The sequence below is a fragment of the Apostichopus japonicus genome, chromosome 14 (assembly GCF_037975245.1).
Source record: "Apostichopus japonicus isolate 1M-3 chromosome 14, ASM3797524v1, whole genome shotgun sequence".
NCBI lineage: Eukaryota > Metazoa > Echinodermata > Holothuroidea > Aspidochirotida > Stichopodidae > Apostichopus > Apostichopus japonicus.
This window is the reverse complement of record NC_092574.1, coordinates 27,524,633-27,551,473: the sequence shown is the minus strand read 5'-3', so window position 1 is coordinate 27,551,473 and position 26,841 is coordinate 27,524,633. Positions and strand designations below refer to the sequence as shown.

Genomic DNA, 26,841 nt, shown 5'->3' with positions numbered 1-26,841 from the left:
TTTGCAAGAGTGTGTAAATAGTCGTTCATGATTGGTCGGAAAAGTTACGTCATCACCATAGACACCTTCACCTCGAGGTTCTGCATCCATTTGTTGCAACGAAGATATACCCGTTCAAAATTACCCGTAGCTTTTCGTACATATATTTATATATGTTTGGAATTTGTTAGACATATTTAGCACATAGTATCATATGATCTACTTTGATCGAAGTTTTCTGTGAAGGCATTAATCGATAACATCGCACAGTGAAAGTTTCGTACATAGTGCATCACTGTAGGCCTTTATGTATTATAACGCTGTACACAGTGCAGTGACGGAAATATATCATACTATACACTATACTGTTTTGCGTATATTCACCCAAGACTCGTGAACTCGCGTCGTGAAGCTGCTTTTAGTGTAGGCCTACCCATTCCACGAAACGAATTCTGATTTCAATAGAGCGGCTCACGAATCGTGGATAACGTAAATACGAACCAAAAGAATGTAGCGTATGTATTATAAGTGAGGTCAACATGTAATCCAAGCATTAAAAGTAAAGTTAGGGCGTTTGAAGGGAAACCCCTTAACTAGACTCAATCAAGTGTCAGTGTGTAACTCAGTATATGTCTTCGAACTTCCAAGCGATGGTCATTATTGATGCTGACGTCACGAGCAATCTGATTGGCTGAAAACTCCGTAATTGCAAACCTGTTTGGGAAAAACATTCGCATCCCGGGTCCCGTGAATAACAATACAACAAATTAGCAGACGGCACTAGTAAATTATTACTATGTAATTGCTTCTACTATCGCTTCCTAAGAATTACTAAGTGAAACTACAGTCCACTGCGACATTTTCGACGATTTTGCACCCAAATGCGGGACGCGATATATCACCATTTCGAGTAATTTATGTCAACTTTATCACTTTAGTTTAGTCAAACACGATATAGTGTTTGTATTACGCGTCGGTATATTCTTGCCATACACAGAAAGCGCCACCACTTTATGAGTGGCTTCAGTATGTGTCGCATGACGCAGTGACGGAGCTAGGGGTATTGGCCAGAGGGGCGAGAACGGGGCGCTTTCGACACTATATAAGCGGAGCGCCACCACATGTTGGCGCGGAGCGTACAGAAATTGTTGGATTAAAGATACTCCCTAGATCGCCGGAAATGACCCTTTCCGGGCCTTGCTAATTTGCAGATAAACGAAGAATTAATAAGTGGCATTCGTACAACGAAAGTGCCGATAAATTAAAGACCGCCGTTAGAGCATTTTGTCAGAAAATTACACCAACAAAATGTGACAAATGTCAATAGGTAGATGAGAGCGCAATAAAATAGTCAATAATCGCAAATAAGTAAAAAGTGGTAAAAAGCTGAAAAGGGCGCCAGCAGTCCATTTGAGTCCGTCAGGGGGGAGGGGCATCCGCCCCTCTAACTATATGGCCGCTCCGCCACTTGCATGACGTTATTCTATCCTATCAATTTATATGCATCAAACACAGAACTTTGAAAGTCACATGCATGCATTGAACTGAAATATCATATACAGATTCTCAGATCTTATGCAAATGGCCGCCTTAAAACATATGTCAACTAGCTCTGTGCTACAATTTACAAGTTGTAAGCGTCGATATATACTTAAATCTGGAAGTCACGCTACACAGTAAGAAACGTACCAATCACGAAGTGTCATATGACGTGCTCCCAGGCGATACTAACATACTATTTCACCATCTGTAAGTTCGAATTGATGAGTTCCGTAGAAAACAGAACGCCATGATCACCTTAACGGACATTTACGGCAAATTTGAGAATAATTGCTTATAGGTTGGACGATAATGATGTTGAGATTTAATTGATCTGTGTCAGAAATGCATGGACCCTGGCTACCATTCGAACATTGTCAGGTTCTTATAGATTTCGTACGGCGGTCACTCCTATCATGTTATCTTGTCGCGTGAAACAACGGCAAGGAGACTTTTGTTGCTAAGGAACAACGATCCTGTCGTCGGCTTCTCCTGTATGGTAGACCATACGGGAAATAATTGCTGATTTAATGTCCAAACGAATTAAAATCATTACCGTACCGGTATTAATTTGATTTAATACCGGCATTAATTCTCAGCCAATCACCATGCAGCTACATATGCCGGTATTAAATATAATTAATACCGGCATTAAATATAAGTAATACCGGCATTAAATAGAATTAATACTGGTAAGAATTTTAATTCGTACGGACCTTTAATCAGCAATTATTTCTCGTATGGCCTACCATACTCGTGTCTATGTACAATTTGTACAGTTCTGATGAGCTATTTGCAGTTCGATTGTTTGAAAGAAAATGTTGACAGTTGCAATTTCGGCATTGCGGTAAACATTGCAAAAATGTACCACTTGGCTACACTCCGTAACAACTTCACCGGGAAGGGTAGCTATAAGATCATAACGTTAGTTGTTATATAATACACATACAATGAGTACTATAAGAGATGAGTGACATGTGTAGCCCTGGGTCGGGGTCGCGGAAGGCGGGGGGGGGGGGTGTCTGACTCGATTTTATTACCACTGAAGCTTGTTCATTATTGTTTTTCATGATGTGCATCTCCCTAACCACAAGTGAACTATTCAGATTAATCCACATCGCACTTCATAGTCAAGTAGATAAAGGAAACAATATGAAATGATCTTATCAAATTTATAATAGGCTTATTGATTTAACCTTTATAACGAGTACAAAGATCAAGTTGACAGCCAATGCTAACCAGCAGCAGAATATAGCTTGTAGAACATTCAAGTTATCATGCTGATACTAAGTATACAGGTTGGATGGGAATGCCATGCTCTATTCCTGCTGGTAGCTGGATCTGTAACCAGTAGGTGTTAAGACATCAGACCTGTTCAGCTAGCTTGGTTCAACCATACCCTTCAGCCTAGGAGTCGATTGAAGGTGAGTAAAGCAAGTATAGAAGATACGTATCGCAATGTTCCATGTTTTAAGGTAGGCTATCTAGCTGCACACTTAAAATACAATCATTTGAATATAACCATATATAGTCGACTCCACATTCACTGAAGTCTGAGAATAATGAGCGACGAAGTACCGTCACTGATTTGACTCGATCTGTACCGTTCCGTAGGCAACACTCATCTTCGTAGTATATATACGTACATATATATTTATATATATATATATATATATATATATATATATATATATATATATATATATATATATATATATATATATATATATATATATATTTGTATTGTATTGAATTTGACGTCATTTCTTTGTTCGAGCCAAATGATAAAGCGTCTCTAAAACTGAAAGCACCATCTGCCCTTGGCAAATATAGTCTAGAACAAAGTAGCATAATGCTAACACAGTGAATAGTCTTTTGAGCTGCTTCTGATATGAAAACCGAATTCTTGGTATATGTTCTTTAATGCCGAATAATTCTGCCATGTGTATGAGCTTTCCATCTTTAAAGTGTAATTTCTCTCAAATTACGGTATCGACGAATGAAATTGAAATATAACGATGCAGTTCGGGTAGACGACACTCGTGCAGTAGTTATACCTATACACAAGGCTGAATGCTTGAACAAGTCTTAATATAGAGCTGCATATGTTTGTATTATCAATGCTTGCCTTCATTTATTACAATGCTTATTTTTGAAAAAGATATGGGTTTTCTGAATGCTGAAAGCACCTAGTATGACCTAACAGTGGCTCCAGTGTCAAAGTTGCTTACACTTTCACCTTGAAAAGTTACCAGTACCTCGAAATCGTATTGCCTTCGTTAAATGCCATCATTACGTCGCATATTGACGAAATGGCAGTCCCCACAGATCTTCCAAAGTGAAGCAAGTTTTTCCTACGGTACGGTACGGTTAAAACAAGGGGAAGTTTTACATCACAAAAAATATTTATCACTGAAGGTAACTATAGTTTACTTCTCGGTTAAAGGATAGACAGAATTTAGTGTTGCCATGTAGTAGTCTAAAACAGAAAGAACAACGAAAGATAACAGAAGCAGTGTTCCTATAGAGATGTGTATTACATCTGAGAAATTGACCTAAATTAAGGTATGTCTATAATTACTCCAACCACTTTAATTGATGAGCCTTAGATGTTCAAATGGTTATTATTCAAAATGGTCGTGTAGATTTACACCCTAGGCTGATAACAATTTTGTTAATGTTCTAGAAAGTATAAAAATTAAGTGCATAATGACACCCTTTAAAAGTTGCACTTTGATCGTTCATAGACATGGCTAGGCTTCAAATGTCAATATGATTTCGGATATTCATTTTCGATGTACACAATAACAAACTATAGACGGTATATGTCATCATTTATGAGCGATTTGTTTGATCGTATCGAATTATATGTGCATTAATAACTTTGTAAACATTCTCAACTGTCTATAATTTTATGTTTTCTATTCTGAATCCTTGCTTATTTGCTTTATATAAACTCCAGTTTTACAGCCTTAGTAGCGCCGAACACATCTAACTTGTCACGCGATCACTCAACAGACTTTTAAAGGTTAGACAGAGTCATGAATCGCACTAAGACACATCATTGACAGTTCCAAGCAAGGGCCAGATTCCGTAATTAATAATGACAAACTTTTGACAAAATATATTAAGAATGTACGAACAGTTAGATGAAACATTACTTAAGTTAAAGCACGTTGCTATATATATAGGCTTTGTAACCTTTTGGTACCAAAAATTCATTTATTTCCTAGTTTCGGTCACAAATACATGTACACCTCTGCTGTAACATACAATACACGAATATTTATTTGTTTATTTAAAAGTTACGAATATTGATAAATACTACCATGTTATGGGAAATTTGAAATCAAAGTTTGAATTTTGCAAGAGGTATTCCAGACATTGCAACACTTACCTTAAAGAGGAAATAAACTACATCAGTAACACCACTGTCGATGTTGTGTCGAAGTTGCGCAAAAGCATAAGTACCAACAAAAAGATGATTATCCTCGACATGAGTACAAACACAAAAATGATTATCCTCGGGATGAGTACCAACACAAGATGATTATCCGCGGTAGGAGTACCAACATAAATGTGATTATCCTCGGTGGGAGTACCAACACAAATATGATTTACCTCTGTAGAGAGTACCAACACGAGATGATTATCCTCGGTATGAGTTCCAACACAAAGATGATTATCCTCGGTATGAGTACCAACACACAGATGATTTTACTCGGTATGAGTACCAACACACAGATGATTTTACTCGGTATGAGTACCAACACAAGATGATTATCCTCGGTATGAGTACCAACACAAAGATGGTTATCCTCGGTATGAGTAAAAACACAAATGTGATTATCCTCGGTATGAGTACCAACACAAAGATGATTATCCTCGGTATGAGTACCAACACAAAGATGATTATCTTCGGTATGAGTACCAACACACAGATGATTTTACTCGGTATGAGTACCAACACAAGATGATTATCCTCGGTATGAGTACCAACACACAGATGATTTTACTCGGTATGAGTACCAACACAAGATGATTATCCTCGGTATGAATATCAACACAAATGTAATTATGCTCGTAATTATGCACGTCTATGGAACGCCCTGGCACCAGCACTTTGTCTTTTGCCCACCTTTGATTGTTTTAAATCCCAACTTGAAACTAATCTATACATCATGTACTTAAATGACTGATCTTGTTTATATATATTTTAACATTGTTTATATTGGTTTCAGTAACTAAATGATTTATTGATTTATTTTCTGATTTTGCTTTGACTATACTTTATAATTCTGTATGAATCTTATATTTGTACTTCTTAATATTTACAATAGTCTATGTAAAGTGCTTTGAGATATTCTTTAATGGTATTCCGTCGGCCTTTTGGATAAGATCATGTGTAGTACCTGTTCCCTTTCGAGGGGAACCTGACGATGATCACACAGTCACAGTCCCGATGCAAGGGGACTGTTGCTGAGAGCGGATCAGTCCTTTGGTAGTTTGGTTGTCGTGCCCAGGTTCTTTCCTGGGCGACTTTTCCTTAAAAAAGTATTCCCTCTGCAGGTGTAATTGTACTCGAACTTTGGGCTTTGTAGTTTCGTACTTGTACTCGGGGCTTCGTACTCCTGCTCAGGACTGTTTACTTTTGTATAATCAGGATATTGTACTCACACTACAATTCTGATCCACTCTATTTATGTAGTTATCAATATAATCATCTTCCACTTGAATGTGTAAACATTTTGGAATACTCATTTAATACAAATTATATATCATTAGTCCCAGCCGCCTAACAGCGGCACTGTGATCATGTTATCGTGACAATGGTATTCATTTGCGCAGTATCTCAATATATAGGCCAACGTGTGCATATTTTAGGCATTTGCTTAGCACCAATACATATAAGGGCAAAATGCAGAAATCTAATACTAAGGGTGCTATAGAAGCCTAGCAACCAATTAATTTACTAATATCGAATATATGATCATCTTACTATTTCCGTCTCATCAGACTCAAGTTACGGGTATCCATTACAATGTTACACTTTCCTTAAAGTTTGAGTTATCTAGATATCGACCAATTCTAAATTGCTATGGTCAGCTAATAGATACGGTATACGTAACAAAAATTGTTTGTATACGTGAACACATAGAATGTTTACCAGTCTATATGGATCTATGCTCATAAATTGACTGAACAAAATAAACATAGTATGACATGAAGTTATGGACAGTTCAATGTGGTCTCCCTTAGAATTGATTCTTAGATCACTTTCAATACCCTTCTTGAAATCTCATCTAAGCAAGTTTGTTGCAATTATCTTAGCTAAGAGGAAAGACCGTAAACCACTTTCTCTTTAGCAATGTTGTCCTTCGAATATGTCTTCTCTCAAAACTGAGTGGACCACTTTATGAAGTCATTTCTGTTTGATGTGTACATGAGTTTAGTTTAACACGTTCATATTGTGGCCTTGTAAATTATAGAATATATTTGTGTGATGTCTAAAGGAGTTTAGTTTAACACGTACATAGTGTGCACTTGTAAATTAAAGAATATTTCTGTTTGATGCCTACAGGAGTGTAGTTTAACACGTACATAGTGTGCACTTGTTTGTGTTTGATATGTACAGGAGTGTAGTTTAACACGTACATAGTGTGGCCTTGTAAATTATAGAATATTTTTGTGTGATGTCTAAAGGAGTTTCGTGAAGAGCATTGCACGAGTAGATTCTTTTGTGATCAGCTTCTTTTTGACCAACTTTGTTGAAAACAAAAGGCAGACTTCGGAAAGTTTGAGCAAATCAAAAAGTAGCCAGATTTGTTTCAAATGACGAGATCATTATTGAATTCTTACATATTTTCTGTTTGATTTATTAGTTAACAGCGACATGAATATTTGTAACTCGTTTCTTTTTTACACCATCAAAGAGTGCAGCCAGGATCTACGAGTATTGTCATGAATGACCGTGGCCGTTCTGTGCCAATGACGAATAATTTAAAATGTCAGTTAAAGGCATTTTGCGTTGATTCCATTATGTGACCACGGTGTTTATACCACAGAATGACTTTCTGCCTCATAAGATCTTGCCGAATTAATACCCCTTTCAACGCGTAATTGACTACAAACAAAATATTGGATGCAATTAATTTTACATTGCTTGTTTTCTATCTGATGAAGTGACCTATACTAGTTGTAGAATAGACGTAGAAGCTCAGCCACTTTTACGATTACTATAAACTATAAAGGGGGTATTGACATTATACCTGATCTAATAGCTGTTTTCAAAATTGGATTTGTGTCAAAAGTCACCTTTGAACTATTTGATGCTATATGGTCATAATTTCCATTGTTCATATTAAACATACATATTGCGTGAGTTGTCAATAAGGATATGATTAATACCTTTACATTAGTTTATGTAATGTATTTACTTTTCTTACCCAAATTTCAGACAGAAAGAAAGATAACTGCTCAGAGGATAATTTATGGTGGAAATATCATTTCAAGACGACTATTTTCAGGACATTAGATCTACCACAGAGCTCGCCTTGCCCGAAGGTAACGACGCAAAGATGTCAGACCAAACGGCATACGAAGATACCGGAAACAATGACAGCTATTCACCTTTACACAATAACAACGAGATCGCTCCGACGGAAACTTCTCGGGACGATGTAATAGACGAGGGACAAAAACGTCAAAATGAAGACGACAACATATCTGTCTCGTCCGGTGTTGACGTCACTGGTTCGTCTGGCGAATCATTACTCTGTGTTCATTCAAAAAATGAAAGAAATCAGGAAATATTGCAAAGTGGATCCTGTGATTCGTTGCTGAGCGCAGGTAACTCTTCCGAAGAACAACTCCAAAAACATGATCACGCCATCACTAGTCCAAGGGATTCATCCCCGCTGTCTCAGTTTCATCTTGCTACATCAACAGTACGTAGCGCAGACAATTCTAAAGAAAGTCAGGAAGACAACAATCCGAAACACGACGAGATCTTGTTTCGACCAACGAGGAATGCCGCTGAGCGTGATGATCGACTCGTCTCTGAAGCTTCTACACATTACAGCTCACGTGACTCCCTACTAAGTTGCGATTCTCATGAGGTTAGCCGCATAAATAGCGCCAGTGCGCGGGAAACTTTGAGTGGGATTGACAATCTCGCTGCAGCACAAGTTAGTTCTCGTGAATCTCTTCTGAGCGATGATTCCTTATGCTTTGTGAAGGATACCCGTACCGACGGTCATGATGATATCACGCATGCGCAAACATTTGTGAAGACCCCGGATTGTTCGCCCAAAATACGACGAAGGAGCTACGATGATTTGATGATGAAATCAACCTACTTTACAAGAGACGCACAATTCACCAAGAGACGCAAGGAACGATGGAGCAGAACTAAGCGGCCATTGTCACTGCAGTTATCAAGTTCTTATGGAGCGCCCTCGTCTTGTCTGCTGTACTCCGAGATCTACTTCCATTCGCCAGCGGATAATGACGCGTGTCGAAGCGTGCAAGACTCACCGAAATGCTGTGACGGCCATTTACTGGACGTGAAAACACTATTTGGATTAACCAAGGGAAACCCTGACGGACACAATTTACTAGCGCTGCAAATACACTTAGCACGCGGTATCATCGGTAAGAAGGAAGTTATCCGCGAATTTCTCAGATTAGGCGGATTAAAGCTTATTTTCACTATACTGGAAGATATTCATAATGGCAAAGCTCACGAGAGTTTGTGCAAGGATTTAGCTTCCCATCTACACAATGAATGTCACTTGACGCCGAATCAAGAAATCTTTCTCCGTGGGAACTCGTGTGATTGTATCATTCGGATCGTAATGGATTCTAAAGGTGGACTGGATTATATCGCAGAGGACCCAGAGTTTGCGGAGAAATTGAGTACCGGTGAGTATAATGTGAATTAATGTAACAGGATCGAAATATTGCAGTTTACTGGATGTAGACAAGTCGGTCCTTTACTTAAACTGGATTCCTGACATCTTATTGCTTTGGATGTGTATCTAGAAAGACAGAGTATCTGAATGTTTGGGTTTACTTTTTGTTGCGTAGAGGGGGGTATGGTGTGAGTGTGGGGGGGGGTGGTGGTTGGCCACGTGACTCTGGAGGACAAATGGCAATTTTATTAAGAGTAAAGGACATGTATTTGCACTGTGCATGTGGAATTTCGGACAGGTATGCATATGAGACATGTATGAAAGTGATAGGATTCGAGTGTGTAGAGGGGGGGGGGGGTGGGGGGGGGGGTGGGGGTGGGTATGAGGTGGGATAAATTCCCAATCATTTCTGTTATAAGAATACCGCAAACAATCAAGTGATCACGTTAATATCCTTTCCCCAATCATATCTTTACTTCTCGCGTCTCCTCCGAACAGGGAGCTGTTCCAGCCCCATGCTCCAAAGAATCTTAACGAGAAAACATGTCCCATTCCAAAATGGTTTGGTGTTAGTCAACCATGTCATATTAGTGCCAAATGTTCAAATACAACGCGGGACAATATTCTTGTTGTATCATGTAATAGTACCACACATTGTATGCGATCTATCACAATATCCACACCCCGGATAATGATATCATGGTGAACGACAACCCGTACCTTATTGTTCTACTGACAATTATCTAAACGCATAAGTTCTTATCAAGAGGCTCTTTAAGCTGCCGCTGTTTTTTTAACATGTACCATGCATGTACTTGATTAGGTATATTTTAATTTAGGCCGATGACGTCATAAATGAAGTCATCAGCGGGTAAGTAACGGGAATACCTGTATTTGCTGTTGGTGTTGTTCAGTAAAGGACCATTGTAAATAAATCGTGGGAAATATCTCCAAAAATCAGTGAAGTCCCCGAATATGCTATAAACTCAAATAATGGTCACCCAAGTTTAAACTTTTTCGTGGCACCCTCACACCATGATGGCACCCTCACACCATTTTCCGACAAAAAGTATTTAATCGTCCTTCAAAATTTCTCTAATCGGGAATAAATTGAAGGACCAGGATCTTCAGGAATGTTAGCATGCAAATGTGGGTAAGGATATAGGGGTTAGGGAGCGTAGAGGAGGTTGAGGCGATGGGCAATACTAATGCACTTAAATATGCGTCACGGTGGATCGGAATAGTCGACCTAACTTTGGCCAGTAGCATGATGGTATCAAGAACATACTGTAAAAGGTCATTTCATTTGATATACATTTATGTAGGTATGTTTCTTGAAAATAACAGAGGCTGAATTAACAGTTTACTGATCAGGACAAGAAGCGAACTTTAGTTGTGAAAGGTGTAGTTGCGTATTACATAATGTTATTACCCATTCTTTTTGACGAGTACTGTTGTGGAAATAAAGAAAATGAAGAAGTGTCAACTTCTTTACAATTGAAGTTTATCTTCATTTGGGCAGGGGGGGGGGGGGGGTGGTGTACTTAGGAACTGGACGAACCACATTTTCGGCGGGTGCAAGACAGACACATATATGTCTAACCCCACAATATCCTCTCACATCTTCCTCTTAATTCCTCTGCCTTTCATCTTTTATGGTAAAATGTCATTTAGAATTGTAATTACAGCAGGAAATTTCATCTGTATGACCAGCAATTAAAATAATCAGACAGATATTGAGTTCCGTGAAATAATAATCTGGTATTTAAATAGCTGATAAAACAAGCGACAGTAGACAAATATAATTATAATAATAATCCGTTTTATCATTAATTTTAGTATTCAGTCTTTCAATTCAGGGGCGTGCATGTAAATAACAATGAGTTATACATACATTGTGAAGCTAATCCATACACACACATAAGGCGGGATATATAGCGTATCCATACACACATATAAGGCTGGGATATATAGCGTATCCATACACACATATAAGGCGGGGACATATAGCGTATCCATACACACACATAAGGCGGGATATATAGCGTATCCTTACACACATATAAGGCGGGGATATATAGCGTATCCATACACACATATAAGGCGGTGATATATAGCGTATCCATACACACATATAAGGCGGGGATATATAGCTAATCCATACACACACATAAGGCGGGATATATAGCGTATCCATACACACACATAAGGCGGGATATATAGCGTATCCATACACACACATAAGGCGGGATATATAGCGGCTCCATACACACATATAAGGCGGGGATATATAGCGTATCCATACACATACATAAGGCTGGGATATATAGCGTATCCATACACACATATAAGGCTGGGATATATAGCGTATCCATACACACATATAAGGCTGGGATATATAGCGTATCCATACACACATATAAGGCGGGGATATATAGCGTATCCATACACACATATAAGGCGGGGATATATAGCTAATCCATACACACATATAAGGCGGGGATATATAGCTAATCCATGCACACACATAAGGCGGTGATATATAGCGTATCCATACACACACATAAGGCTGGGATATATAGCGTATCCATACACACACATAAGGCTGGGATATATAGCGTATCCATACACACATATAAGGCGGGATATATAGCATATCCATACACACACATAAGGCGGGGATATATAGCGTATCCATACACACATATAAGGCGGGGATATATAGCGTATCCATACACACATATAAGGCGGGGATATATAGCGTATCCATACACACATATAAGGCGGTGATATATAGCTAATCCATACACACATATAAGGCGGGGATATATAGCGTATCCATACACACATATAAGGCGGATATATAGCGTATCCATACACACATATAAGGCGGGGATATAAAGCGTATCCATACACACATATAAGGCGGGGATATATAGCTAATCCATACACACATATAAGGCGGGATATATAGCGTATCCATACACACACATAAGGCGGGGATATATAGCGTATCCATACACACATATAAGGCGGGGATATATAGCGTATCCATACACACATATAAGGCGGGGATATATAGCGTATCCATACACACATATAAGGCGGGGATATATAGCGTATCCATACACACATATAAGGCTGGGATATATAGCGTATCCATACACACATATAAGGCGGGGATATATAGCGTATCCATACACACATATAAGGCGGGGATATATAGCGTATCCATACACACATATAAGGCGGGGATATATAGCTAATCCATACACACATATAAGGCGGGGATATATAACGTATCCTTACACACATATAAGGCGGTGATATATAGCTAATCCATACACACACATAAGGCGGTGATATATAGCGTATCCATACACACACATAAGGCTGGGATATATAGCTAATCCATACACACACATAAGGCGGTGATATATAGCGTATCCATACACACACATAAGGCTGGGATATATAGCGTATCCATACACACACATAAGGCTGGGATATATAGCGTATCCATACACACATATAAGGCTGGGATATATAGCTAATCCATACACACATATAAGGCGGGATATATAGCTAATCCATACACACACATAAGGCGGGATATATAGCGTATCCATACACACATATAAGGCGGGGATATATAGCGTATCCATACACACACATAAGGCGGGATATATAGCGTACCTTTAAAGCAGCATTTTGCGTCCTTTTCTATGATTTTTCTCAACCTCACTGATTCCACTTTGCCATAACGACATGCATAACTAGCTAATCTATTTATATTTTACTTCAAATGGTGGCATAAAAGTCGAAAAAATTGCAACTTTCAACTTTGTTGTTCTCCAAGATATTTTCCGTTGGGAACCCAATAAACCTCGCCCATAATATGAATATTTAAACACTACGAACGTCATTGACAGATACGTAATATAACACCACGCTTGATTTGTGTACAGTCTATATGGCAGTTGTACCAGGGAGTTGCATAACAACTCCCTGGTACAACCAACGCGAAGTCTTGAATCTATTTTTAGCAACGGCTCATAACTAAACCTGCATCTCTGATTGGTTGAATTCAAACTAGTGGGTTTGGCGGAATTGTATGCGATTAATTTTAACTGTGAAATTTGTCGAGGACACTCTTCTCATTTATCGACATAAATCGTTAATTACTCGCTAATTAACGCTCTTGGCAGGGTGAAACTTGGATGGTATCTTAGATTGCTGTTTTATGATTGATACATGTAAAAAAATCGATGCACATGTTAAAAAAGTGGAAAAAAGCGACCCAACGCAAAATGCTGCTTTAAAGGTAGACAATGGATATAATGAACACAGATCAATACGGTAATTATAGACCGATGTTAGTAAATAGCCTAACACAGAAGTGTAAACGTCCTATACTGTAGGTAGTTTTCGATTACATTGTTACCTCGAGTATTCCCAGCTGAAGGTTAATAACCTGATACAAACCAGTCCTCATGGAATGTGTAGGCCTATATAGCTAACTGGATTATTGTAAATTGTTCTCAACAACTGTACTTAGTGGAAATTCGACTAGTGGCAAGTGTGTTTTGTGCAGTGTGGACCGCTCATTTTGAGAGTGGCTGGTAAAAAGTTGTAAACTTTTAAGGTTCACGGAACCAACCGATGGGACAGGTTGGTGTGATGTAGGGAGACGAAGAAAGGGGTGGGCACTCTTCTTCAGCTAAGGTATCATTAGACTCTTGACTCCACAAATTCCCACTGTTAACGACCTTCTGAGAACATGTCGCTGTTCTTTAAGATTCGAATCACTCTCTATTTTAGGTTCCCGGACAATTCCCCCCTGGACGATTTCCCCCCGGACGATTACCCCCCGGACGATTCCCCCTCGGACAATTGCCCCCCGGACAATTCCCAACCCTGACAATTGCCCCCCGGACAATTCCCACCCGGACGATTCCCCCTCGGACAATTGCCCCCCGGACAATTCCCAACCCTGACAATTGCCCCCCGGACAATTCCCACCCGGACAATTGCCAACCCTGACAATTGCCCCCCGGACAATTCCCACTCCGGACAATTCCCACCCATGACAATTGCCCCCCGGACAATTTCCCCCCGGACAATTTCCCCCCGGACAATCCCCTTCCTCGGAAACTTGGACGATTGATTGACAGCCGATGTAGGCGGGGTTAAGGCTATTATTCCAGTAAAAATGAGGGTGTGCAACAAGAGATTTCAGTTTTGGTTTCGATGACAATCGTAACCTATGCATTCCTGCGGGCGGAGAGTGCGTATGCGTGTGTTGGGGGGGGGGGGGTGTAACGCCTCGCTTGTAAATACGATATCTCAGGAAGTGAAGCTTTGACCAATCTAATATTGGTGTATATGAGTAACACATTGGGTAGAAGAACCCTTTTGTTTTGTGGGTAGGTCAAAGATCATTTTGAGTCACCAGGGGCCAAATAGTAAAAACCTTGTAAAGACGATATCTCAAGGATGTAAGCTTAAACCAATATCATATTTAAGTTCGTGAGTAGGGGACCACATTTAGGAGCAAAAGCCTCTAGTTTAATGTGGAGGTCAAAGGTCATTTGGGTTCACCAGGGGTCAAATAGTGTAAACCTTGTAAACACGATATCTCAAGAAGGGAATGTTGAACGAATCTCATATTTAGTATGTAGTTGTTACACGTTCAGTACAATATTTTATTGAGATCAAAGGTCATTTTGAGTCGCCAGACGCCAAGTTGTGGAAACCTTGTTTACAAGCTACAGTATCTCCCACCGACCAGCCTATCAGATAACATGTGCGTTACGCCTCGTACGAATAGGGGGCTATTGGCATTGGAAATGAGCTTATGGGCATCCGTAGAATCTAAAACTCAAAAACTGTAAACTCCAACATACTTGCATTTGCTTAAACCTGCCGCTTGGAAGCCTTACTTTGCGTGCAAAAGGTGTACCATTACTTTAAATAATTCAGACAACAGAGGATAGTTGTGGCCTTCCTGGATTACAAGCTGGGATAGGGGACCAAATGGAATATTTTTGCCACTGACTTGAGACTTGAGTTGAGCCCACTCTTTTTGAATTTCCTCCTTTATTTTTTCAAGCCATCTGGGTTGTTCTGATCATTTAGCAGCAAAGTACTACAATGATCAGCCACCCTCCCAATTTCTTCAACACCCCCGATGAATTCAAAGTTTCGTCTTTTCTTGCTGGCCATAATAAGGGTCAACAATTTGGTAACAGAACTGAAAGTTTGTGGACAAAAGCCGAAGCTATGCCTCATATTACTGACTTGTGAATTAGGATACAATGTTTTATTGACATGTCAGGTAGGCCTTTCTATTCTGTGCAAAATATATATTCTGTAAGAAATATATATATGCTGAACAAAGTACGGAGCTCTGTAAGTGCCAACTGAGATGTTGGTGTTTCAGTAACTTCAGTGAACAGCTTATTCACTATATTGGCAATAAGTGTGCAAGTACAATGCACTTTCTTGCTCAGAACCGAAATGCAGTTCAAAGTTAGTGGTTTTGCGACATCACATTGCATATGATATTAGATTACTGTATCTAGCCGGCTTAACAGTCCCATTAACATATCATATAACCAGGGAGCTGTTAGAGTAGCAGCTCCCTGGTATAACATAGGTAACATATACGTATAACAGCAGTACTGCAATCATGGCGTCCAGATATAGCGCGTTAGTAGGATAGTTGGTAGTGTGATGTTAACGTTAGACTACTCTAAACAGCATACTTATTACTTACACTAGGCTAAGACTTAGCATATATTCCACTATTTACTCTTCTCTAACCACAGTCTTTCAATAATTTGTTGCACTTCTGCAAGGACTCTATACATCAACGGAAAGAAAGTGGATGTGAAGAAAACAGCAATATGATGAATAAGCTGGTCACTGAAGTTACTGAACAGCAAAACATCTCAGTTGGCACTTACAGAGCACCGTACTTTGTTTAGCATATATATTTTTCTTAAAGAATATATATTTTTTGCACAGAATAGAACTTTGTTATTAGAGAAAATATTTCCTACAAAGAATAAAAATTTATTTTTGTACAGACAAAAACTTTTTCTATAGAATATATATATTTTCTGTCACAGAATTTATATATTTTGTTAGTGAAAAATATTTTTCGGTCAGAGAATTGACATACTTTTTGAAAAGGATATATATATTTCTTTAGAGAATACCTTTTTTTTCTCTTAGAGAATAAATATATTCTTGGCAGAGAAAAAATATTTTTTGTGTTAGAGAATATATATTTTTGACAGAATATTTACTATAAGAGAATATATATTTTTGCACAGAATACATATTTGTTATTAAGAAAATACTTTCTGTACGCCTGGAGAATATATAAATATATACTTTAAGGGAATAAATATAATTTTCAGGGAATATATATGTGTAAACAAATATGTCTAAAATGTATTTTTGAAGTTAACCATGTATGTATTTCGCAAGTACAGCATATATATATTTGTACGTATATATTCCGCTTTCTCGCGCCATAGCAATTGTCCGGAGGGGGGGGGGGGGGGGAATCGTCCGGGGGGAAATTGTCCGGGAGGGTTATTGACCGGGGGGTAATTGTCCGGGGGGAAGTCGTCCGGGATGGGAATTGTCCGGGGGGGAATTGTCTGGGGTGGGAACTGTCCGGGGTGGGAATTGTCTGGGTGGGAATTGTCCGGGGGGTAATTGTCCAGGGGGGAGTTGTCTGGGGGGTAATTGTCCGGGGGGTAATTGTCCAGGGGGGAGTTGTCCGGTCACCCTATTTTAATGTCCTTCACAGAGAGCAGGCATGAAGAGGGTGTGGTTGTACGGTTTCCACTTATTGAATACTGAACGTTTTGAAGTAGTGATTGAAAGAGCATGGGTTTGCGAACTGTATAGCTTCATGCGAATGTGAGAGGATCCTTGGACATTGTACAGTAGGCTATGGTTATGTATACGTTCAGTACGTTCTATAGCTGCGTACGTCTGTGATAGGATCCTTTGACAGTATACAGGACAGGCTATAGTTGTGTAGACGTTGAATACGGCGTTCTGTAAAGCTACGTACGTATGTGAGAGCATCCTTTGGGTGGGTAGGGAGACATTGGGACAATACAGGTTAAATGGTTTGCAACTTAGCTGTGTTTAATTAATAGTCGGAACATGTTTATCGTAAAACCGGGGAGCTGTTTACACTCCGCATGGGCATAGCCGTACTGACTCTAGCTGATGAGGCTACGTGACTTATGGTCACATTGTATTCGGAAACATACGAGAAATCGTTATTGATCGTTGTAACTGAGGGATTATCACCTGCACTGAATCATGTTTTACAAACCATGTCAACGTCACATACGATGAAACTTAAGGCAAGACGACTATTAAATTTATCAACAAATCCCTATGTTTGCCCCATGAAAAGATAATATATTGTTTCAAAGATTTTACAATTTCGGCGCTTTATGGGTACTGGTAAATAAAGAGGAATGCAAAAGGGAGAAAAATACCCAAACGGATTTTAATTTGCTTCAAAAATCTAAAATGGCAGTTTTTAACACCTGCGGGAATTCTTTTACAATTAAGCTGTCCTCGTGAAATGTTTTGCCCATGCAAAACATTTATAGATGAGAATATGTGGCTTATACTACAATCATTGTGATATTCTTAGTATAATGAGGGAAATAGCCTAAACTATGTACGGTACAATGGGTGAAGCTAGGACAAGGTTAGCATGGATGGGGTTATATGGTTTACTATAAAGAAGATCCAGAGTCGCATTTACTTAAACTAAATGATTGTCAGGACTAGTGTTACCATATTGTACCGATTTTAAAGGTAAAGTTGTGTTCGGTTTATTCAAAATGAAAACTCTTTTGAATAAGTGTATTATTCCTTTGGGACATCATAAGTTTGAGCCAGTTCGCTGGTAAGATCAGTGGACCTGCTGCATGATCGCCCGTCCCTATAATTGATGTCAGCCGTAGACGTTGGCATGCATATTGTTTTTATTGTGCAGCGAATCAGTTTGTACAAATGAAAGGTTTAGTTTTTCGGAACATGTCTTGAATGTAATATATTTTAAAATATTGCCTAATATATTTAATTATCTCAAATGTTGAATTTTGATATGCTAGACAATGGTAGGGGAATTGAAAAAGGGATACACATGTTATTGGAAGATGTTACGCTTTCAACCAGCATATCTAAGATATACATTCGCACGCTAACAATTTGGTCGGTAAAATGACAACAATGGAGTTTCTCAGTTAAAGCGTGTAACCTTTGGACATATAATCACAGCACACCATGTTAAGTGAGCGAGTAGCGAAATACACCAGTTGTGTGTCAGCCTCAGAACAATGGTTTGTTGTTCTTTCTGGTTTCATAATCATCAGTTGTTTTATAGAATCTCCCAAGTACAATTTATGTGTCATAGTTATGCAAACAGAACGACGATTGAACGAATCAAGTGTGATATTAGAAGCTGAATTCTTATGTTCATAACTAACATTATATAATACAACAAACTTACAAATTATTTTCTATTCACGATATTGAAAGGGCATACTATAGACTTCATTGCGGGAGACACTACACGTATTCATGTTGCAAACGTTAAAAAATCAAGTATTTACGTCACGAGATAAAGAAACTAAAGAAACTATGATATCCATTTGGTTTTTCTTTAAATAGGCCTAATTTTTCTTCTTCTTACCAAATGGTCACCATCCACTCCTTAATTGTGAAGACAGGACACAAGCAACCGATAACAAATTACCAGAAGTATTTGAAATTATTTATTAATTGTCGGTTGGTTAATATTCACTTTTTCATATTTCACTTGAAACTGTTACAGTTTTGTTCGCCTTAAGGATAACCCACCGTCCTAGTCAGACTGTCCAAATTCGTTTCCGCTATTTTTATTGTAACTCTCTCTTTAGCTTTCTTCTCGATGACCTTTTGTCGTTCATATTTTCCAAAGAATGACAAAGTTAACTGAAAGCTATGCTATTTAACACAATTGGAACTTCCATGCAAGCTTTGTGTTAAGAATTGTGTTACAGTTCTAAACGCCGAAAAATCCAAAACCTAATCTGACCTCCTTCGGGAGTGGATGCTTTAGAGTGCATTCATCTCTCCCTGTTAGTTTTGAATCCGTTCCCAGGCGGGCTAATATTCTGTTAAACGTGCAGATAATACACAATTAAAGACTGCATGTACGTAAGGTTAACTTTTTCAGTAATTGTTTATGGAAAGAGTAATTTGGTTATGGGTGTTTGACTAAGTAAATGCTGTTTTCTGTTCATTTAAATATAGGCTACGGCAATCTTGCATGTTACGAAGAAGTCAGTAGCCTGACACTCAACGAGTAGGGGTAAAAACTGAATCAATTTTGAATCCGTTAATATAACATCGTTTAGTTACACTTAATAAACTTCATTGTGAATCAAACTCCTGTTCCGATGAACTATGTGGTATATATGACATACTCCTTGATTGGACTATGTATACGTGGCTCGATTAACTACGGTTTCATGTTTGAAATGTTTACGGAATATATAATACTATCTGGCAACATTATTTGCCAAATAGCAACGGTAATGAAATAAAAATAATACTAAAGAAACCATTAATACCATTAACAAAGAAACCATTGTCCGGGATAGCACATGGTTGCTCTTATACCGATGGCAGCCACTGGCGGATCCAGGGCCTTTGTTTGGGAGGGGCCAAAGTGGCATTAGAGTGATATGGGGGAGGGTTCTAAGGGGAGGCGGTGCCCCCCCTCCCCTTTGGAAAATTTTCTATTGCTGAACGCCCTTAGATGCAATTTGGTGCGATAAAAGTGTACAATGGTGATGTTAATTTACTTCTAAAAAAAATGTTTCCCAGGTGCAATTTTCTAAAATATTTATAAAACAAAGTTGGGATCATCTTTCTCAAGAAATTTTATTTCTCATAGGTTATAAATTTCTTACAACCAGCCTGTAACTGCAAAATGGTGTTAAACTGTAAATCCTCATGCTCATACATTTACATAGCTCCCAACTCTTGAGAAGGCAAATGCTGGTCCATGCCACGAATCCATGCCCCCTCCCCCTTTTGAATTATTTGGAATCCTGGTGATGCCTACATGTAAAATGGTGGCACTTAGAAAAGCTTTTGTCACCCAAAATTTTCTGAGAAATATGCATTTTTTTGTGTGTAACATCAATAAATTGAATAGTAGGTGATAATTCATTTTTTCCCGTGGCATGAAAATGTTCGCTGCTCGCCCCAATGAAAAGAAATATAGGCTAATTTGAGGTTCAAATGATGCTGTAAAGGAGGTTTTATACTCTATTATGCTAAATGCTAAAGATATGATGGTTGCTCAGTCAAAATTTGATGCAATTTTTTTTATGTATATACTTGACAATTACAATGCGGTTTTTTCGGACGCTTGTGCGGGTCAGCGGGTTTGGGTGTTAGTATGCGGGTCTAATTCCCGCGAATTGCGGGTCAGTTGGGAGCTCTGCATTTAATTTTAAACCAGAAAACGAAAAGGTTTAGACTAGTCTACCACTGCTATTCCTCCCGATGTTTTTAATTTCCAATCATATGATTTAGCGGATATTCGGAAACACTTTTTGGCTCACCTTTGGGGGGGGGGCATGGCCCCCCTTGCCCCCCCCCCTTGGATCCGCCAGTGATGGCAGCATGTCAGTGTTAATAAGCTTCAAGGTGAAGGTAACGAATGCAGATATAGAGTTGAGTTCCATACAAATGGTGTCAGCACTGCGACCATAGACAATCATGATTCTAGAAAGCCGATCTTTCTACTTGATTATCGTTCGTTTTATTTCAGTACGTTTCAGAATTATTTCTGAAGGTACACTGGAGCCAGTCTGGTTTTTTGACCTCCATGTAAACATGGGTGTGTGTCTGCGATATGAGCAAACGTAGAAGGTATGAAGAGGTACGTAGAGGAATGGAGAGGTATGGAGAGGTACGGAGAAGAATGGAGAGGTATGGAGAGGAATGGAGAGTTATGGAGCGGTATGGAGCGGTATGGAGAGGAATGGAGAGGTACGGAGAAGAATGGAGGGGTATGGAGAGGTATGGAGAGGACGTTTAAGTCTATACTGGATGATAACCACATATCTCCATGGTAACGGTGCATGATCATAGATCAGCTCGATCGTTGCATGGTAGAAAGGTTTCAGTTCCAATCGCCTTTATACAACTCTAGTACTTTATCAGGTCAGCGCAATAGAAGTTTTATTTTCAATGACCTTAGTTACTTACGATGAATGACTCGGCTGCTAGAATAAATTACTAGAAAGTTTAAACATTCATGTATTAGCCCCATACACTATCAGCTTCACTGGTTACGTGTGGAGCAGAGTGTTATCTTTAAGGTACACTACTTATTTTCAAGCACTTACTTCTGACTCTCCTCCCATCAGTGAGCTCGTGCATCCACATGAACCGTCCAAAGTCTCTGTAGTAACCTCCTCGGCATTCCTGAAATAACTCGATTGCTCTTTCAGTAAATTTTGCCCACTTCACTGGAATTCCCTGCCTTTTTCTACTTGTAACATATGACTCTGATGCAGCTTTAAATCCAAATTGAAGAAATTCGTTTTTATCCAGGTGTTTTATTACTTTGCAGGTTCATGTTTTGTCTTCGTGAATCGAATTGTATTTAGAACTCAACACTTGAAGTGTATTTGTATTATTATTATTATTGTAACTGTCGCTGTTGCTATAAATGTTGCCATCACCACTACCACTACAACTACCACCATCGCCACCATCACTTCCACCACTACCATTACTACCACTACCGCTACCACAACCACGACTACCACCATCACTTACACTACCACTACCGCTACCGCTAACACCACCACTACCATCACTACCACTACCATCACTACCACTACCGCTATCACAACCACCAACACCACTGCCATTACTACCACTACCCATACCACCACCTACCACTAACACTTCCGCTACTACCACTACCACTATCACCACTACCAATACCACCACAACCACCAGCCCCGCCATCACCACTACCATCACCACCAACAATACCACCACCGCTACCACCACCGCTACCACTGCCACGACCGCACCACTACTCTCCTACACATAAAGGGGTTAAGTACTATCCGTTGTGTACTATCTCCCGTACCCGATTGCTCCTTATTACAGAAAACATTTAAAAAATAATATTTACTCGTGTCCTGCAAGGCGTTTCCCAAAACTGCTCCAGCTCCCTGCCCAAATGAAGGAAACGACTGAATTACAGCTTCCGTCGAGGTTTGTGCCTTATTGTTTCAACGTATTCATAATCGCAAATTACGTAACATGTTCTTAAAGTAAAACTCAATCATTTAAATTTTCTGTGTAATTAAGTATTCCTGTTCTGACTGATCGAGATCGTATACAGCAAATACAAAAACATATATTTATATAAATAGGTGATAGGACTGCATTCCAAGGGAGAACATTGATTGAGGGCGTTGTGGTCAAGTGGTTAAGGCAGTGGACTTGTGATCTAAGGATTACAGGTTCGAGCCCTGGCCAGATCATTGCGTTGTGTCCTTGGGCAAGGCGCTTTATCTCCATTGCCTCTCTTCACCCAGGTGTATAAATGGGGACCTGCGAGGTAACTTGTAAATATAGTTGTTTGCGCCGGTTTGTGGCTGCACCCTATGGGAAGTCCCCCGGGGGACACGTGGCTGTGGTGCACTGTGGTGCCCCAGGAGAGATTGATTGAATTGTGCACACTTTGGTGTGTGGGTGTGACAAGTTACCAATGACCAGGGGTTAATAATAATCAGTTGCGCCTTGAGCACCCTGTAGGGTGGATATGTGCGCATTATAAATCTCTGTTATTATTATTATTATTATTATTATTATTATTAAATTCATCGAAATTTCGACTTTATAAATTTCGGCTATAATCTGGAATATTTCAAAGTTTGTCTCAGATCTTTCCACTATTTTACAAAACAAACTATCTTTTGACTCCAAAATCGAAATTTCTACTTCTTATCCCATCAGTTTCGACTAAGTTATGTCAAATTAACTATCGCCAAAAATATTTGTTTCTGGAACATTTCGACTGTTTGTGTCAAAGTATCGACGTTGTTCGTTGAAATGTCAGTGGCGATGTTTTCTCGAAATTTCGACTTTTTATCTTCAAAATGATATCCTTTTTTAGTTGCATATTTTACTTAAATTGTTACTTTTTTACGATGAAATTCCCGCATAAACTACACAAATTCTTGAGGCTTAGAGGTATATGACAATTGATAAGTCATAGACCATGTATGAAGAAAGTTGATTGCAGTATACCTTACAGGATTGGATTACTTATTCTTGTAACAGAAAAAAGGATAAAAATGTCAGTATTTCAATATAGCAACACACTGTAAAGTTCCCCTGGTATCTAGTGTAAATCAATTGGTGATTCGAAATCTCCATTGGAACGAAAGACCCGGGAGTTACCCTAAAGGTAGGATTTAGGTTCATTGTGCTTACACAGAATCATCAAAGGAGGTCGAAAAATAATGTAGGTCGAGAGATTATGAGGAGATTATCATAAGTTCTTTCAAAATATTTAAAGAATAGACGTGGAAAGCAAAGTGGTTAAAACTTGGCGGGATGGGAATAAGTACCTGTATCTATTGCTTTATAAACTGCTGATGTCAATTATTTCAGCTCTTGAGTTCTTCTTATGTCCTTGGATTATGAAGTGGATGATATCGGTGACTTGTATGGTCTTTCCATTCTCCCTGTGTGTGGTATTGTTTATATTGTTTGAACGATGAATCAGGCTGACCAAAACCACTATTGTGTAAACTTCCATTAGTTATACTGCTATATCGGTCAACCGTAACCAGTGGGACTGTCACGCTACCCTCTATTTTACTAAGTGCTATATTGAACACCATTTAACCTTCCCGTGACCTACATGTATGAAAACATTCTATCGATAGTTAATCTGCTAATTGTTTTTGAAATAATATTGTACTGCCTTCAAACTGGTTGTACAAGTTCGAATTGAGAACACCGGGTGTGCTATCGATCTACTTACTGTACCCAACGAACGCCGTACCAAAATGTCACCTTCTGGATTTGATGCCGACATCACTTCCTTTGTAGAATATATGAAGGGCTCATATGATTGTGCAATATCTCCACACCCTCATCACTCCCAAACTCCTCCTTACGATATTTAGACAATCTGATTCCCTGGTTGACAAGATAGAAATAGCAAAGACATAACTTTAATTATTAATCCTTATGGCTGTCACATGGCTACCACATACCTGCACTTTACATAGCCACTTGAATCCGGGGCTTGATGTGACGTAGTAACAGATCGCTTAACTACCTATTACTTCGATTATCCTAATTTACTTCGAAGAAAACCAGAAACGATTGGCCACTTGCGCGCTAATGCACAGCACTGCACACACAGCGAGTGTCAGCTGTCCTGTAGTAGTGAATATTAAGGCCTATGCATAACGTATATTACATCAGATATTAATGCATGCTTGGCGAATTGCTTTTCTGTTTATAGCCTACGTGCGGTATAGCTATATGGTTCATAGTCCTGGCAACATGAAAACGTTTTCCAGATTGTTATACTTTCAGGATAATTTATGAAACACAGATAATATCCACATCGTTCCCTTGTTGATTATAAATTTCGAATCTTCCCAACAGGCAATCAAAATTGAAAACTTTCGTAGAATCCTCTCTCACATTTGTTACATCGCAAAAGGTTGTGCTGAACATGTTTGCTTTTACCTTGATAATTAGACTTCACAATTTACTGGAGTTGGTAGAGGGAAAACAGAGAGAGAGAGAGAGAGAGAAAGAATTATTACTTCAAGAAATGTTCCTCTTTAAGATCCTTTAAGCTACAGTCACGAAATCTCTTCTCGTATATACCGGTGTACCTATAGCTGTAACCATGATGTAATCACACATCCCTGCTGTAACATTTCAGCTATTTCCTACTCACATCGTGGATTTATTCTTCAAGATACATACGATTGACAGACAGGTTTTTTCATATCATGTAACCATGATGCCACAATCAACAGAGTCCAGGATTGCTAACGTGTCTCATTTATACTTTCCAATACAAAGTATTAAAAACCAAATGGTAGCTTATAGCAAGTTGCTTCCATCAAACATCAACTTAATTATTGTGATATTTGCGGAGCTTAGATAGAGTTTTTGAAACATCTCTTGTCAGCTCTCTTCTGTCACGGAAAGACTGAAACTAACTCGCAATTTGATCTTTGGGGAATATCATGCAAATCGAAATTCGAAGATAAATTGTTTTTCTTAATTGACACCGACACAGCGACAGACCGTTGAGAAAATCGAAGGAAAACATTGCTACATGACATTAGGGAAAGGACAACATGCTACATGACAATAAGGAAAGGACGACATTGCTACATGACAATAGGGAAAGGACGACATTGCTACACGAAAATACAGAAAGGACGGCATTGCTACATGGCAATAGGGGAAGGACAACATTGCTACATGACAATAGGGAAAGGGCGACATTGCTACATGACAATAGGGAAAGGACGACATTGCTACACGAAAATACAGAAAGGACGACATTGCTACATGACAATAGGGAAACGACGACGACATTGCTACACGACAATAGGGAAAGGACGACTTTGCTATATGACAATAAGGAATGGACGACATTGCTACACGACAATACCGAAAGGACGACATTGCTACACGACAATACCGAAAGGACAACATTGCTACATGACATTAAGAAAGGACGACATTGCTACATGACAATACCGAAAGGACGACATTGCTACATGACAATAGGGAAACGACGACGACATTGCTACATGACAATAAGGAATAGACGACATTGCTACACGACAATAAGGAAAGGACGGCATTGCTACATGACATTAGGGAAAGGACGACATTGCTACATGACAATACCGAAAGGACGACATTGCTACATGACAATAGGGAAACGACGACGACTTTGCTATATGACAATAAGGAATGGACGACATTGCTACATGACAATAAGGAAAGGACGGCATTGCTATACATGACAATAAGGAAAGGACGGCATTGCTACATGACAATAGGGAAAGGACGACATTGCTACATGACAATAGGGAAAGGACAACGACATTATTGATTGATATTTTACCGATAAGACGATAAAGGGAGATTCAAAGCTACGTGAAAGCTCTTTAGTGTAATACGAAATATACGAAATATACGAAATATATATAATTGAAGGTGAAAAATGTAACACAGAATGAATGATATATCTAAATATTTATTCTGAAGGTCATAATTTTCTGTG

The 26,841-nt window shown here is 39.0% G+C and overlaps 1 protein-coding gene across 1 annotated transcript in view; it reads left to right on the top strand.

Moving 5' to 3' along the window:
- Nucleotides 1-2,803: 2,803 nt before the first annotated feature.
- The window catches only part of LOC139980109 (uncharacterized), a 134,376-nt gene continuing 110,338 nt past the window's right edge, over nucleotides 2,804-26,841 (top strand). The window contains exons 1-2 of the mRNA XM_071991495.1: nucleotides 2,804-2,942; nucleotides 7,976-9,441. Of these exons, the coding sequence (XP_071847596.1) occupies nucleotides 8,010-9,441 (1,432 nt within the window). The 5' untranslated portion in view covers nucleotides 2,804-2,942; nucleotides 7,976-8,009. The remainder of the gene's footprint in view (nucleotides 2,943-7,975; nucleotides 9,442-26,841) is intronic.